A 15,998-nucleotide genomic window follows, 5' to 3' on the forward strand; every position below is an offset into this window, starting at 1 on the left:
AATAACTTTCTAAACTAATTCAGCAATTCAGAAATCCTCAGCTTGGCACGAAACCATAATAGTTAGCCTTTACCTAACACTTACAATATGCTGTTCAAAGCACTTTACTTACATTAATTTGCTTAATCCTCACAACTTTTTGAATAGATGGTATTAAATCTCCAGGCCCTTCTTCTCCTCTTCCTGCCCCTCTGAGTCAATGCCCAGTTTCTCCTGCTTGCTGTCCTAGGGGCAAGCCCACAACTGCATTACACTCTGACCCATCTTGGGAGGGCCAGGAGGATTTCACTCTGTTGAGTGGGAAAACACAAAGATCCAAAAGTTGCATCACCTCATTTCCTCACCCCTAGGTTAAGAGATACTGCTATTAAAATCTTGATTAGTGGATTCATCAGAGGGATGACAGATTAGTAGTCCATAAGGATGCTGATAGAAGATGAACTCTGCCTCTCAAATAGAGGCCACATGACAGGAAAGTCGTTAGTGGGGAGCCTTATGCAACCGCAGTGTCTTCACTGCCCCCGTTTTCCATTCAGTGGTGAGAACACAGCCCTCAGAAGCAGAGTGAAATGATGCACTGTGTTTGAGATCCCAGTGCTTGAAACTATAGGAGAGATTGTCCCTGCAGGATCAATCTCTGAGTTACTTTCTTTAGGTGTGTGGAATGTCAGCACACGGAGGCATCCGATTGCACCATGAGCTAAGACCCAGCAAGAGAGAATGCAAACATATTACACTACCGGCCCCCCACCCTCCTTTCCTCACTGCAAACCCTACTCTTATAAGGAACTGTTGAGATACTGCCTTAGGGAATTATCCTGGAAGTGAATTGCCCTGAAGCAGGAAAACTTTCAAGAAGCAGGTATTCTACAGTGGAGGTGGATTTCTCAAAAGCACTCCCATCCTTATTATCTCGCCTGATGCCCACTGCCGGCAAAAGAAGCTGACGTAGGTTTTCAAACTGGAGTTGGCTGAAGAGTGCCATTTCCTCTCTGGCTAAGGAGCTGTGTGGATATGATTCTGAGCTGCCAGGAGCTGTGTTCCTTTTGGCCTGAGATGATGAAGCAGACAAGGCAGAGAGAAGTAGAGATGAGAGGGGGATGGGGAGCAAACTGATGGGCTCGAGGACCTGGTCTCAGCCACCCTGTGGGCCGGTTCCACCGCAATCCTTCTGCCATTCGGTTATGCAGACCAAGAAAATACCTGAAATTTTTTGTTCAAGGTGGTTTGAGTTGGGTTTTTGTCACTTACAAGCCAAAGAGTCTCATTGATAATGGCTGGTTTAACTAACTCATTTTATCCAAGATGGAAGTTGAAGCCCAGAGAGATGAAAAAACTCATCCCCCATTACAAAACTGGTCAGTGGCAGAGCTAAGTCAGCATCCAATAGATTCAATTAAATTGATTCTCAAAGTCTCCTTCAGCTCAGAAACAGCTAGGAGCCTCTGCTCTCATCAAGAACTGCTCAAAGTGAATGAGCCTATCAGATCTATTTCCCTTTGGGCTATTTGAGCAAGAGCCTGGAGAGAGGTGAAGAGGAGGGCAGAGTCACAGGCCAATCTGTTAGCAGCATTTGCTTTACCAACCCTTCAAGCGGGTATTCTAGGTCCAGACAGTTATGTATGAGATATATAAATTCAAACCTGAACAGAGGATTTGGAAACAGGGTTAGTGGGTTTATATTCTGAGTCTGTGATTTACAAGCTGTGTGACCCTGGGCAAGTCCCTCTGTTTCCTCAATTTCTTCAGCTGTGTGGGAATAACACTCTCATATATGGTGATTCAATGAGATAGTATTTACAGGGAGATTTGTGCACTGTAAAGCATCACATGATTACTGGTAGCCACCAGCATTACCAATGAATCGTTAGTATTTGTCATGCTGAAACCATGGCTAACAGCTGGTCCAGTGGGGTCTTAATCTGTTGAGTCCATGCCTCCTTTGGCTCATTCTCAACTGTCAGTATCCAAACAGGGAGGCAAAAAGGGGGAAAAAATGAAGCCCTCTGGTGAAACATTTCTGAAAGCCAAACACAGAGCCTTTGGGTAGAGTCCCAAGTGTATTAGGCAATTCCCTTTCCCACAGTGAAAACTGGAGGCAATGGTGTCCTCTGGTGGGCAGTTTAAGTCCTGCAAGCAATGGCTTGGTTATTGCCACACAAATGTTCTTGACATTGTATGTAATGCTTTTATAGGGCTGATTCTGAATGTAGGCATCCTGGGTGGACAGCAAAGCCTTAAGAGAATTTCTGCAGTCTTATATATCTTAAAAATCTGATGGTGCCCTTTAGACCAGACCTGTTCCCTCTGATTTCTCTCTCTGAGGCTGGGACGGAAATACCGGGGTTGAAAACACATGACAATTGGTCAACAAGAAGATGGTGGATGTTGAATCACTAGCAAATATGGCTGTATATTTGGGTGGTTAAATAACAGTAAAGAGCAGCAGCCTGTAGTGATTATAAAAAGGCAACAGAACATCATGGAAAGCAAATGGACTTTGGAGGTTCAACATCTACCATCTACCCTTAGTGGTAGTGATTTTGGATAAGATTTTTAGTCCCTCAGAATCTTAGTTTCCTAATTTGGGAAATGGGATGATCACTTATTGGACTCCTTTGACCCTAAAGTTTAGAGAGTGATTATGGAGATTAAGTGACATATTTATGCAAAGTACATAGGGCAGTCCCTGGCACTTAGTGTGGGCTTAATAAACATTCATTATTTTTCCTTACCCACTGATGAGGTGTATCTCCCACTGCTCCTCCTGCTCCTCCAATGGTTCAACTAAAATCTATACCATTAATCAAATATTCCTGAAGCATCTGCTACCTGCCTATATTGTTCTGTGCTGGATTCTACTATCTACTAAATCTGACCCTATGCATACCTTATGAACCAGAATTTCTACACTTAGTACATATCCAACATAAATGTGCTCATAGGTTCACCAAAAAAAAACATGCACAGTGTTCACAGCAGCACTAATTATAATAGCCCCAAACTGGAAACAGCCCAAATGCCCATTCGCAGTAGAATAGATACATCCATTGTGGTATAGTCATACAATGGAATACCAAACAGCAAAAGGAATGAATGAATGAATGGGCAAATAGACATTTCTTCAAAGAAAATATACAAATGGCCAATAAACACATGAAAAGATGTTCAATATCATTAGCTGTTAGAGAAATGTAAATGAAAACCACAATAAGATACCACTTCACACCCACTAGATTGGTTATTATTAAAAGAACAGAAAATAAAATGTGTTGGTGAGGATGTGAAGATATTGGAACTCTTGTGCAGTGCTGGTGGGAATGTAAAATGGTGAAGCCACTGTGGAGAACAATTTGATGGTTCCTTAGAAAGTTAAATAGAATTACCATATGATCCAGCAATTCTAGTCTTAGGGATATACCCCAAAGAATTGAAAACAGGGAGTTGGTCAGATATTTGTACACAAGTTTTCATAGCAGCATTATTCACGGTAACAAAAGATGGAAACAACCCAAGCGTCCATCAACCAATGAATGGATAAACAAAATGTGGTATATTCACACAATGAGACACTATTCAGTCATTAAAATGGTACATACTACAATATGGATGGACCTTGAAAACATTTACACTAAGTGAAATAAGTCAGATGCAAAAGGACAAAGACGGTGTGATTCCACTTTTATAGAATATCTAGAATAAGCAAATCTATAGAGACAGAAAGTAGATTAGAGGTTAACAGAGGCTGGGAGAAGGGAGATGAGGGAGGTATTGACTAATGGGTACAGAGTTTCTGTTTTGAGACATGGTGATGGTAGCACAACATTGTAAAAGTAACTATAATGCCAAAATGGGAAATTTTATGTTACATGTGTTACCATAATAAAAAATTAATAATAAAAAGGAGGAGCTGTCAGAATGGGTGAGGAAAGATTTAGCAATTGGTATATATGGAAAACCAAGCAAATGAAGAAACTAGGCAACTATTAACTCCATGAAAAATAAAAGTACAAAAAATGAATGAATTGCAACTTCCCACAGCAACATGGATGAATCTCACAAACATAATGTTGAATGAAAAAAAAAAAAAAAAAAAAAAACAAAACAGACAAAAGGGTATATACCATATGATTCCAGTTACATAAAGTTCAAAAATAGGCAAAAACTAATTTATGTTATTAGAGATCAAGATAATAGATTCCTTTGTGGGGAGAATGACAGAAAGGGGGTACAGGAGGGCTTCCTGGACATGTTAATGTTTTGTTTCATGATCTGGGTGCTGATTATATGAGAAGTTTGCTTGTGAAAATTCATTTAGCCATTTGTATATTAGTTTTGTACCTTTCTCCATATATGTTATACTTCAATAAAATTTATATAATTAAAGAAAACTGACTAGAATTGATTTCTTTAATCAAGAATTTTATGTTCTTATTGGAGAGACTGTCAAAGAAAAACCAATTACAACCCAAGAGTGAAATATGTGCTATAACGGGATAAACCATGAGCTGTGGGAGCACCGAGAGCCCTGACCAGAACCCCTAACCCGCTAGCTCAGGGAAGACTTCTTTAAAGAGGTGGATTTTGGGCTGAGCCTCAGACACCAAAAAGGGGAGATATATCTGGCATGTTTAGGAAAGACCGTGCAGTTTGCTGGCTGCAACAGAGGGCAATTGGGAGAACACAACAGGAAATGAGGCTAGAAATACAGGTAAAAACCAGATTATGGAAGTTCTTATGAGTCTGGTTAAAGAATGTAGTTTGTTTTTTTTTTTAATTTCTTCATCAAGGAATATACAAGCTCTGGGTTTTGTTTTTTAAAAAGAAATCCTATAGCAACATGAGAAATGGCCTGCAGAGAAGAGAGTGGAGGTGAGGAAACCAGTTAGGAGGATACTGCATATGGTCAAGTGAGAAAGGAGGACCAGAACTAAGACAGTGGCATTAGGAACCTGCAGGTGGGCAGGCAGGAGAGCTACTCTGGGGGTAGAATTACGAGCACTTGCCCTTTGACCAGATGCTGTTAATAAGGGAGAGAAGATAGGTAAATAGGACAATGGTGTTTCAGACCTGGATTACAGGCAGGATGGTGCTTCATTAACAAGAGAGGGAATGCAGAGTGGAGCAGGTTTGACAGGAGGGAGGTGGAGAGAGAGATGGGCTCTGTTTAGGTTGGGAAACATTCAAATAGAGATGTCCAGAAGTAACTGGCAATTTGGGTCTGGAATGTCAAGCTGGAGATGTAGCTGTGGGATTTGTGAATTGATTGCATTGAACTGGTAGTTATAAGACCATGATCTGGGGAGAATGCAGACCAGTAAAAACTGACCATGGACACATCCTCCATGCAGCCAGACTGCTGCCTTCAATGTCAACTCCCACAAAGTCCTTGGTTCCCAAGTACTTTCTTCTCTGTGTCCCCCTCTGCCTGCATCCCTCTATGTACCCCATTCCCTATCCTTCCTCCCCAGCCATCCAAATTCTATTCACCCTTCCAAGTGGCTTGTCTCAAGCCCCTTTTCTTTGGTGGGGCTTTCCTGGATCTCTTTGGCTTGATTCATTTCTCTTCTAAACATCTGTTGCACTGCATCTGTTGATCTTCTAATTGTTTCTGAGATACTCATTCAGCTGCTACATCAAAGGCCCAAATAAAGGTGGTTTAAATAAGGCGAATTTACTTTTCTCTCATGTAATAGTCTGAATGCAAGCAGATCAAGGCTGGTTTCATGGTGTTGGGGACCTAAGTTTCTTCCACCTTGTTGCTCTATCTAAGATAGTTGCTACCTGCCCCCACCATCTCATCTGCATTCCGGCCGGGAGCAGGGAGAGAAGGAAAGTGAGGGAAGGCCCTTTCAATTTAAGGTTATGTCCTGGAATTTGCATGCATTTCTATTAACATCTCATTAAACAGAATTTAGTTGCTTGGCCTAACTGCCAAAGAGTGCGAGAAACAGAGTCTTTAGCTGGGTGGCCATGTGCTTAATGAAAACTCATGTTCTATTATAAAAGAAGAGAGGGGGAAATGGACATGGGTTGATAGGTAGAAGTCTCTGCCGCATGTCTCTCCATTGTAAGCATCTTCTGGGTAGGAACCTCATGTGTAGGTGTTCAATTAATGATTTGTTCCAATTAGAATAAATAGTTCCCTTTTCTGTGCTTTCTATTTGTGTTTATAATAACACCTTTTCTAGCTTTTCCTGTATTATAGTTGGCTGTGTAGATGCTTGTCTTATCTGCCATTTTATAATCTTGAGGACAGGGCCTCTGTCTTAGGCATTCTTGTGTCTCTCTTGCTCCAGCCCCTCCCCTTTCTCAGGCATAAAAGAGGCCTTTAAACTTAGTATTAGTATTCTGTTTTATTTTGTTTTTAATGTAATGTATTTACCCACAGTACTTAGCCTAATGTTCATTAACACTTGCGAATTAAAGTTAAATTTTCTTACAAGAGAACGGCCAGATGAATAAAATAGGGAAATTTCCTTTTTTCACCATAGCCATAGCCCCTGGCTGACAGAAATTCTCAGGGTCTCTGTTATCAGGAGTCAGGTCCCCATCCACATAGAGAAAGATTCCCCCTAGAGGATTCCGACTACCAAGGAGCAAAGTCAGGGCCTGGGTCTTTAGTGCAGACCATGTGAGTTCATGCAATGAAGTGAAACAGCAACCACCACTCGTGGTCATGGAGCCCCTACTCTACAGCAGGCACAGGGTATGTTGGGAATATCCCGGGGTTTAAGACAGACATGAGGCTGACTCTTTGGAAGGGACAACAGACACCCAGAGTAAATGCATTATTAAGGGGTTAGTCCATTACGATGGAACAGCCTACACCAGGGGGACTTGACCCCATCTAGGGTGTTAGGAAAGGCCTCCCATGGGCAAGGGGAGCACCAGGGAGCACCAGGGGGCTCAGAATAGAACTGGAGACAAGAACTATGAAAGGAAAGGCTCATCTTTGGCCCACTGAAGTCCTCACTTAGGATTCGAATTTCCCAGAGCTTTGGGTTTCAGGCAATTAGGCTGCGCTGGTAACAGGAGGAGCGGAACTCATTGAGGAACGGATGAGAAGGAGGCAGGTTTGACTGAGACCAGTTTAAAAAAAACAGCCCCACTGAGACAGAGTTAGAAAGTGCTCCAGAATCTCCGGAGGTGTGTGGTCAGGCTTGCTGCACGTAGCTTTGCTTCTCTTACAGTGGAATCTGGACTGTATCACTAAGACCACATCCTTCTCTCGAGGTGGGGCGGGTGGGTGGGGGCTTCCTCGCTGGACAAGTCCAAACTGAGTCAAGGAGGAGGCAGAGTGACTCCCACGGTGCTCTCTCCCCACTGTTGGGGGAGGTGGGTCTGCCAACAAAAACAGTGCAGAAGCTGAATTCTCCCCATTCTCAAGAGTTGGTCATTTGAAAACATGAATCAGTGTCCCCGGGGCTTCAAAGTGCAGAAGAAAATGTGCATAAAAATGGATAAGGGTATTGCAAAGTCCAGAGTCACATAGAGGTCCGGATCCACAAGAAATGTAACAGGGCAGGAGAGCCCAGGAAAAACTCCAGCTCCAGAATACAGCTGTACCTGGGAGGAAGGCCGCCACTTCCAGCATTCTTTGCTATAGGCCCTAAATGGAAATGACCCACATTTCCATAAACAATAGAATAATAAATAAATTGAGGTACATTTATCCTGTGGGATACAATGTAACAGACAAAGTTAGAAAACTAAAGCTACGTACAAGAGCATGGAAGAATCTCACAAACATCAAAGTGAAATAAAGAAGCAAGTCAAAAGAATACATGCAGTATGATTGTATTTATGTAGCATTCAAAATCAGGCAAAATTAAACCAGATTGTTAAGGAATTTGTCCATACGGGTGAATTCATAAGGAGAAGCAAGTAGGTTATTATCACAGAAGCCAAAATAGGGGTTACCTCTATGGGGAGAGTGAGGAGAGGTGGAGTCGGGAGAGCGGGAAGGAAAGGGGTTGTGGTCTGGAAGGGGCAGGGGGAGAAGGATTTCTGGGAACTGATATCCCCAATTTCTTGCCTTGAGTGGGAGTTACAACCATGTTCAATTTATAGCTATTTTTTTTTAAACTGTATGTATGGAGTCTCTGGATATATAATATATCCCACAATTTTAAAAAGTGAAGCCATCTGAAATCAACAGGGAGACACCCGAAATTAGAGTTAATCTCGGGGATCCACCTCTGCGATGTTACAGTTGAGAAGACAAAACCCACAAGAAGTTAAGAGGCTGGCTCAAGGTCACACAGCCTATTGCTAGTTCATCTGGGACTAGAACCAGGCCTGACAACTGCTAACTCAATGTTCCTCCTGCTACCTTCCATCTATCTCTAGGGGAGGCTGGGTAGGGGTAGGGAGGAACACAGCTTTTAAGTCTAGGCCTGGAAATTTCCTTGTTTTGTGAAAAGGAAAAGGGGCCGCTTACTGAGCTGGTATAATAAAGAGCCGGCATAAACTCTGAGGGTTGGATTGTAAAGACTTTTCAAATGATATTTTTTAAAAATTCAAATATGCCCCCCCCAATTTACATCACAATCACAAAAGAATTACAAAAATTAAATACCAGAAATCTGTGGCAACTCTGAGATCTGGTGTTAGACTCCCACTCCATCTGATTTGCAGATGGCATCCGGATGGAGCTGGCTGTCTGGGAGGGGGAGAGGAGGGACAGGGAGCCAGGAAGTCTGCAATTTTATTGACTTATCCACCTGGCCTAGGTGAGACCCCTAGCCCTGGGACAGTCAGGAAAGGGACCTCTGCTATCTCTCTGAGAGCTTTTTTGTTTTGTTTAGAGGTCAATTACTTCCCATTTGGGGAACTTGTGAACATTAAGAGGTGGCTGGAGTGATGGGACTGAACGATGCAGATAAGAGACTGATGGCTTACAGAGCGGCTCCTTGGTGAAAGCCCTGCCATGGATAAGCAGTTGTCCGGTAAGAGACACACAAAAAGGGGCAGCTTTCAGTGGAAAGGAGATTACAGCGCTGGAAAATGGGCAGCTGGGGGTGGGCTTGATGAGCTGGGAGAGGGATGCATTTTAAATGCTCCTGATACTTTAAAAGATGGGAGATGGGAGAAGAGAGTTTTTCTTGGCTTTTCTCTCTATGCTTTTGGAAAGAAACTGTTGGCATCATATGAATCTAAAATTCTGTGTTGTGGTCTGAAGAGAAAAGAAAGCTATATGGATTGCACATGGACAAAGTTTTGTTTCTTTTTTTTTTTAAGATCAGCAGAAATGGATATCAGGGCAATTCAAGGAATATAACAGCAAATGCCACAGGTTAATGTAACAACTAAAGGATTGTGGGTGTATATTTAAACAGCTCCTCTCCTTCCCCGTCACCAATCGTGACCACACCGCTTCAGCCAACTAAATGTACTTTAAGGTTTCCCAGAAGCTAGCCATGAATTCTATCTCAAGCTACTATGAAATTTGGGATGTGCCCATTTACTTTTTTCCATCCCCAAATCCTAACCCTCTCCAGAGCCTCTCCCAATAAACGGTGTCATTCCTGCACTAATCACCAGGCTTAACCCGCCTCCTTTATCCTGCCTTCTCTAAGCAGCCCAGATTGCATGGGATTGTCTTTCTCCCCAGAGGGAGCTTATTGTCTGTATTCTTGTCTGACATGCAGCATATACCACCTCGTATTTTTAGATACCTTTCTCACGTTAGTCTTTGCTATCCAATTAGATAATGAGTTCCTAAAGGGCAGCAGCCAAATCTTATTTTTCTCTTGTTCTATGAGAGCTGGTTTACTGATGACTGAACTAAACCTCTTTACCCCCTTCTCTCTGAGCCTCTTCCACAGCAATTGCTTTTCTTTGTGTGCTTTTCCATATGTAGATAAAGGGGTGTAGGGTGGTGGGAGTCTTACTTGTCATAACTCACTGAGGTAAGGTCTATTCCCAAAGAAGCCTTCTTCTGTTCCCTTTCTATTCTAGAATGGGGTGGAAGGATAAAGGAGATAAGATTTTGCTAGATCCATACCACAGTGACCTACATTTCCAGGGTAGGGAGTATTAAAAAAAGAAAAAACTAACAAATAGTATTTTAGGATCTGATCTAAGAAATCATTGAATCCAACTCATTCAACAAACAAGGGCCAGAAAGATTGTTACTCAGTGGTCACATTGGAACTTAAACTCAGCTGTCACAAATCTAAGGCCAGTGTTCATGGGATAATTTTCTTCTTGTAAGGAATAAACCCCAAAGTGAAAAAAGAATGAACTATATGACAATTTTGTCTTAATGGAGAAAATAACTTTAATCTCTATTTTATCTCAGCTTAATTAACCAAAGAATATTTGTTGAGATTTCCAAATTCAGCGCATACATACTTCACCTTTTAATTCCAGGGAAACAACACTAACTATACTTGAAAGACACCATGGGGTATTTCTAAATACACTTTTATTAGTAGTGAAAATAAAGAAATAAAAAAGGTAATGAATGAAAACAAAGAAAGAGAAAAATGAAACAGTAGTAAGGCAATAACGTGAACATTTTCTCGTTTTTTTAGCTTAAACATATAAACTTCAAAAAATTTAAACTATCGATAGTGAAATATAGTTTACATAGGGTCAGCCTGTTTTCCCACTTTAGTATAAACAGAGCACATTCAGAAATAAAAGGGCAGTACATCTTAATTAAATAACAGAATTTATTAAATATTAGAACTTAACTTTGGTAAGTCAGTGGACCAGGAGATGAAGAATCAGACTTTTCATTGTTTAAAAATATAATACGATGTGTGGGGGTGGGGTGGGGGTGTAAGATCCTGATTCTTACTATTACGGTGCCTCCAAAGACACATTTCTTATTTTATTCTATGTTCCCATTAATAAAGTGAGTTTGTTTTCAGTCTTCAGTTTGTGTAACTTCAGACACATTTGGGAGTGGATCATATTTCCCTTTAAAGTCCAGGCTTCCCACCCATCATTTTAGGGTAGTACAAATGGACACGTGGAGATGCCCTCCCAGGTAGTCATTTTTTCGTATATGGAATTTAGAAACCAATTTATTATGAAAGAAAACTAAAAAGAGGGAGAGGTTATGAAAGAAGAAACCAGGTAACCTACTTCCGAGGATGAAATAGATTTGTCTCCTCTGCTCTGAGGGCTCCATATCTGGGATTCATTTTTAATTAGAAGTTTAGAGAAAATTGAGAGGCGAACAGCTTCTAATGACTCCTCAACACACATATTCACACCCACACCCACACAAACAAATTCAGTATATTTACTGAAGATGCTGTGTTGTATACAAGAACTAAAATGCAAGTGACAGTGAGGGGAGAACCAGAATGTAGAGGATACTTCCTGGACAGCGATCCTTTGGCCCCAGAAAAGAAAACGCCAGCGGATTATTACTGAGTCTCCATTAGAGCCGCTGTTGGGCAGATTTAAAAACCCGCCAGGAGAGCTTGACTCGCAGCAGCATCCCTTCTTCCTGAACATGTTGGATCCTCCCTTTTCCTGCCTCCATGCCCCTTCGGTCACTCTTTTCTTCTTAATCTCCCCCCATCTGTCTGTTGCCTTTAAGGGGATCTAGCTCCTCTGGACCACCCCCCTCCGGCCTAGCGCCCCCGCACAAAGTAAAAAGCTTCTCAGGCCCCTCGGCTGGACTCCCGAAAGAACACCAGCCTCGGTCCTGCTCCGACACCCAAAGCTGCCAGCCACCCTCGGCTTTCTTCCCTCCGGGTGCTACTTCGTAGGCGGCTGGTTAGTTCTCTCCTGGAGGCTGTGGTGGAGAATGGAGAACGTCCGCAGGTCCTTCAGCTGGACGGCTCGTCGCAAAGCAATCCGCAGTCCCAGCGATCTCTCTGGAGAAATCGCGACCGGACGCCGCTTCCATCTAGGGCGGCAGACCCGCGGGCGGAGGAGCGTGGACCGAGAACCTGGCACCGATGCGCACAGCTGAGGCGCCTCACCAGGCCCTGACACCCTGCAGCGTGGCGGAAAGATGGCCCTGCGGGCTGGTGCCGGGGCTGCCCTCACCGGAGACCCCGCTGGTCAGTGGTGCGAGTGGCGCCGGTGTCGAGGAGGCGCCCGCATAGCCGCTGCCATAGCTTGCGCCATAAGGGCCGCTCGCGTAGCCGCTGTAGCAGGAATATGGCGGGGCGACCGCGCTGTAGGGGCCAGGGAAGGCCGGCGCGCCGGGACCCAGGCAGGGCTTGCCATCCCGCACTAGCACAGGCACCGCCACCCTGCGCGGCGCTAGGGGGTGGCCCGCCAGTTCCAGGGACTTGTCCTGGCGCTGCCTCTTACACTTGTAGCGCCGGTTCTGGAACCAGATCTTGACCTGCGTGGACGTGAGTTGCAGCGCGCTGGCCAGGTGCTCGCGCTCAGGCGCAGACAGGTACCGCTGCTGCTTGAAGCGCCGCTCCAGCTCCAGCACCTGAGCCTGCGAGAAAAGCACGCGCGGCTTCCGCCGCGGTCGGGCCTGGGGCGGCTCCGCGCCACCAACGCGCACGCCGTCGCCGCTGTTGTCAACGTCGCGCTCCGGCACCCTGGTCCCGCAGAGGGGTGAAGTGGCGTTCATGTCAGGCTCTAAAACACACAGGAAGAAACTTCATCAGTGCCCAGCCTAAGGCTCGCCTTACATCGTTTCCAAGAGACCCCTCCTTACCCGAGAAGCTTCACTTAGCGTGCTCTTTTCTTCCCCCCTTCTCCATCCTGCCACTCCTCTCTTCCTCCCACGGTCGCCCCAGGCGGGTCTGAACGTTACTTCTCCCGAAGCTCTGTCGCTTTTCTAGCTGCTGAAATATATACAAATTGTGGCACTCCACGGTTCCCAGTGTGCATGCCGTTTCCCAAAAGGTAGACTTCATCTTCTCCGTAGAGGCTCCATTTATTTCTTAGAATATGCGTGTGGAGGGGGTGGGGGTGGAAGGGGTGGGTTCCAAAGTGTGACAGACTTTGGGGGAAGCCTTAGCAGCGAGGATCAATTACAAGTGTGGGAGACTATCTGATGGGTATAACTTTGGATCGTTCTTGGAAAGGAGGGAGAGAGGGAGACAAAAAGAGGGAGAGAGAGACCCAAGGCCCTTCCACGGGTTGCGAGAAGGCGGAAGCTGGGTGACAGGCTTGGCAGGATGCTCCTCTCTGCCTCTGCGTTATCCGTGGTGGTCCCTGCGCTCACCCCGGGGTACTTGGCTCCCAGCCCAGGAACTGGAGTCCTGAGTGGGGGTCTCCTGCCTTCACGCCACCTTTGCATACACCCTTGTCTTTTTTGATCATCAGGTGTTCCTCCGGCACGTGGGACCCGTCCCCTCTTTCTTGGACGTGTTGTTCTGTAATCCAAATTAACAAAATAAAAATTGAAAAAAAAAAAAACGAAATATTTTCTGGCTCTTGGCTCGGAAGCTGTTTTCTTTGAAGTTGAGACCACATTTGGCTTTTTAAAAAGTGACTTCTTCCTCCTTTGGGATCTCCCTGATATGTCGGGGACGTCGGCTTAGTCGGGGAAGTCCTCCTTCCACCCCTCCACCCCCCCCAGGGCTTGAGACGCCAGTCTTTTATCCGTTGCTCAAAATTCCGCCAAAAAGCATCCTTTTCTTCCCTTCTCCAAATCTCTCTCCTGTTTTGGCTTAAGCTCTATTTTAACCCAAAGATAGGAAATGGGAAACTTTGAGTTTCTTATGGAAACTCTCGCCGAGAGAAAATCAGGAGCGTGGAGGGGATGCAAGCTCGTGGCTAGGTGGGGATGGAGTGTTTGGTAAAACTTAAAGAAAGAAAAACTTCCTTCAGAGATGCCTGTGCATAAAGCCTGGGTCAGAAAAACTGAGAACTTCTTCCCTCGCAAAGACGGAAAATATTGACGAGGGTTCATTTTCTGAGCAAATCGAAAATTAACAATTGATCAGGGTCCCATTCGAAATTCCCTGAAGACTCAGGCCCAGTGTCTGCGCAGCAACCCTCACGCGTGCTTGGCGGAGATTTAGCCTCCCTCTGGGGACCACGGACCCAGGCCCTCCGTGGTATACAATCCTGAGCCTCTCCGGGTCTGCGTCGCGGAAGGCTGAGTCGACCGGCCAAACACAGTGGAGCGCGCAGAGTCCACCAAGGAGATCTGTCTCCGATGTAAAGCGCCGCGGGGTTAACTTTGGGAACAGATCTCTGGTCCCTGCTCAGCGTTTACCGCAGCCGCAGAAGAGATTCGGCCCTGGGTTCGCCAGCAGAGGAGAAACTCTCCGCGGTGCCTTCCGTTGCGAGGCGATAGTCCTGGTGCGAAGCGCCTGATCCTTTCGCAGCAAAGCTGAAGTGAACATTGAGTGGGCTGAGCAGCGCTGAGAGAGTTTAGCATTTAGAATCCGCTGCAGAAACCCCACCAACTTCTTCGCGAACACAGCTTAACGCTCCCCAGGCTTCTGCCAAACCAGCCTGCAAGTCTGCAAAAACTCCGAAACAGCCTCTATTTGATTACAAATGCGCCTCGAATGGAGAGGTCCTGGCACAGCCTGGCAGAGGAGGCCTGCCTTGCCAGGTTCTCACACTCCTCTCGGGAGGCCCCCAGACCCGCGTGGAGACTGTGGACCGAGGCACGGACGTTTGGCGAGAGGCAAGGTGGCATTTTCATTTCTCGGAATGCCGGTCCTCTCTTGCCAAACACTCTCGGGTCTCAGGAGCCCACCGCAACACAACTCCCGGTCCACCGCTTCCCTTCCTGCAGGCCCGATGCAGGTGCAGGGGCCAAGCCCCCAGCTCACGCAGTTTGCGCCCTCGGAGACCAGGAGCCCGGGACTGAGCTGGAGCCGACTCCTAGGGCAGCTAAAACCCGTGCTGCCCTTAAGATGCTTCCAGACGCTGAGAACCTGTGGCTAGCGCCCGCTGGGCCTTCCACTCCGAGGGACTCAGACACTTCCTGCCCCCCACCTCTCTTCTTTGAGACGGGAGGCCGGGCAGAAGCATGCGGTCTGGCGCAAACCGCTCGGCAAAGCCCGAATGACGCCGAGGTCCCGCTCCCAGGCCGGGCTGCTTTGACCACTATATTTATTTTGCAGATGGTTTAGGCGAGACAGAGAGACTTGGAGATGGTCGGAAAGGGGCTCTTGCGTGTGTATAATGGGGTCTGGGGGCACAGCTGAAATACTGCAGTGGGTTTCGCTGTGGGAAAGAGAAGCTGGAGGTTCTGACAACTGTGGGCTGTGGCGCGCGAGTGGGGATGATGGGTTTGTGGGAATCAGAGGAAAGGCGGTGGGAATAGTGAACCCTTGAGATTCAGGATCTCATTACTGTTAGGGGTACGTGAAGCACACTGGGAGTCGGGAGGGGATGGTAGTGAGAGAAGAGAGAGCTGTCTTTTGGACTCCGGAACTGAGGGAAAATGACGAACTGTCTCGGAGCCGGAGAGATTAACAGATGCGTTTACCCACGCACGGATCTCTAGAGATCTCCCCCGACTAGTTCCCTTTTAAGGGCCAAGACCTGAGCGCGTACTCACCAGGCTCCCGCACGGGTTTCGCGTCCATCTCCGAGGTGGCCTCACAGGGGCCCCCTGGAGGCTCCGATCCGTCCTGCCTCTTGTCGCTGCCGCCGCCACCGGCGTTGAGAACCTCGGATCCGCGCGGTTCCGGGTTCAGTCTCAGGTACTCAGAGCTTTCTGGGCTCCTCTGCGCCCCTCTAAGCCGCGAAACCTCGGGGCGGCTTTGCTCGCACTGCAGCCGCAGGATGTCATTCACCGAGAAGGGAGTAGAGGTGACTGGGCTCAGCAGCATCCCGAAGGCGGAGGGGGCGGAGGCGGGGCGTTCTCGGTCCCTGCCCCGCGCGGCGCCGTGAGCTCCCTGTCCTGCTGCTGCAGGCCCCGCAGACCCAAGCTCTGGCACAGACACTTAGCGCCCGGGGCTGCGCCTTCCTCTTGGTGTTCTCTGCGGGCCGGAGGACTAGAGTCGAATGGCGAGACCTCGGTCCCCATTGGTTCCGGCAGAAACCACGTGCTAACACTACACCTTCCTCTCCAAGGGCTTTCTTCCCGCGCT

The 15,998-nt window shown here is 46.4% G+C and overlaps 1 protein-coding gene across 1 annotated transcript; it reads right to left on the reverse strand.

Annotated features, from left to right (window-relative positions):
- Positions 1-11,947: 11,947 nt before the first annotated feature.
- Positions 11,948-15,737, reverse strand: NKX2-6 (NK2 homeobox 6). Its single transcript, XM_037812497.1, has 2 exons — positions 15,464-15,737; positions 11,948-12,570 (listed from the first exon to the last, which is right to left on the reverse strand). The coding sequence occupies exons 1-2, from the start codon at positions 15,735-15,737 to the stop codon at positions 11,948-11,950; spliced, it is 897 nt and encodes a 298-aa protein (XP_037668425.1).
- Positions 15,738-15,998: the final 261 nt, after the last annotated feature.

This window comes from Choloepus didactylus, chromosome 20, assembly GCF_015220235.1.
Source record: "Choloepus didactylus isolate mChoDid1 chromosome 20, mChoDid1.pri, whole genome shotgun sequence".
Lineage (NCBI taxonomy): Eukaryota > Metazoa > Chordata > Mammalia > Pilosa > Megalonychidae > Choloepus > Choloepus didactylus.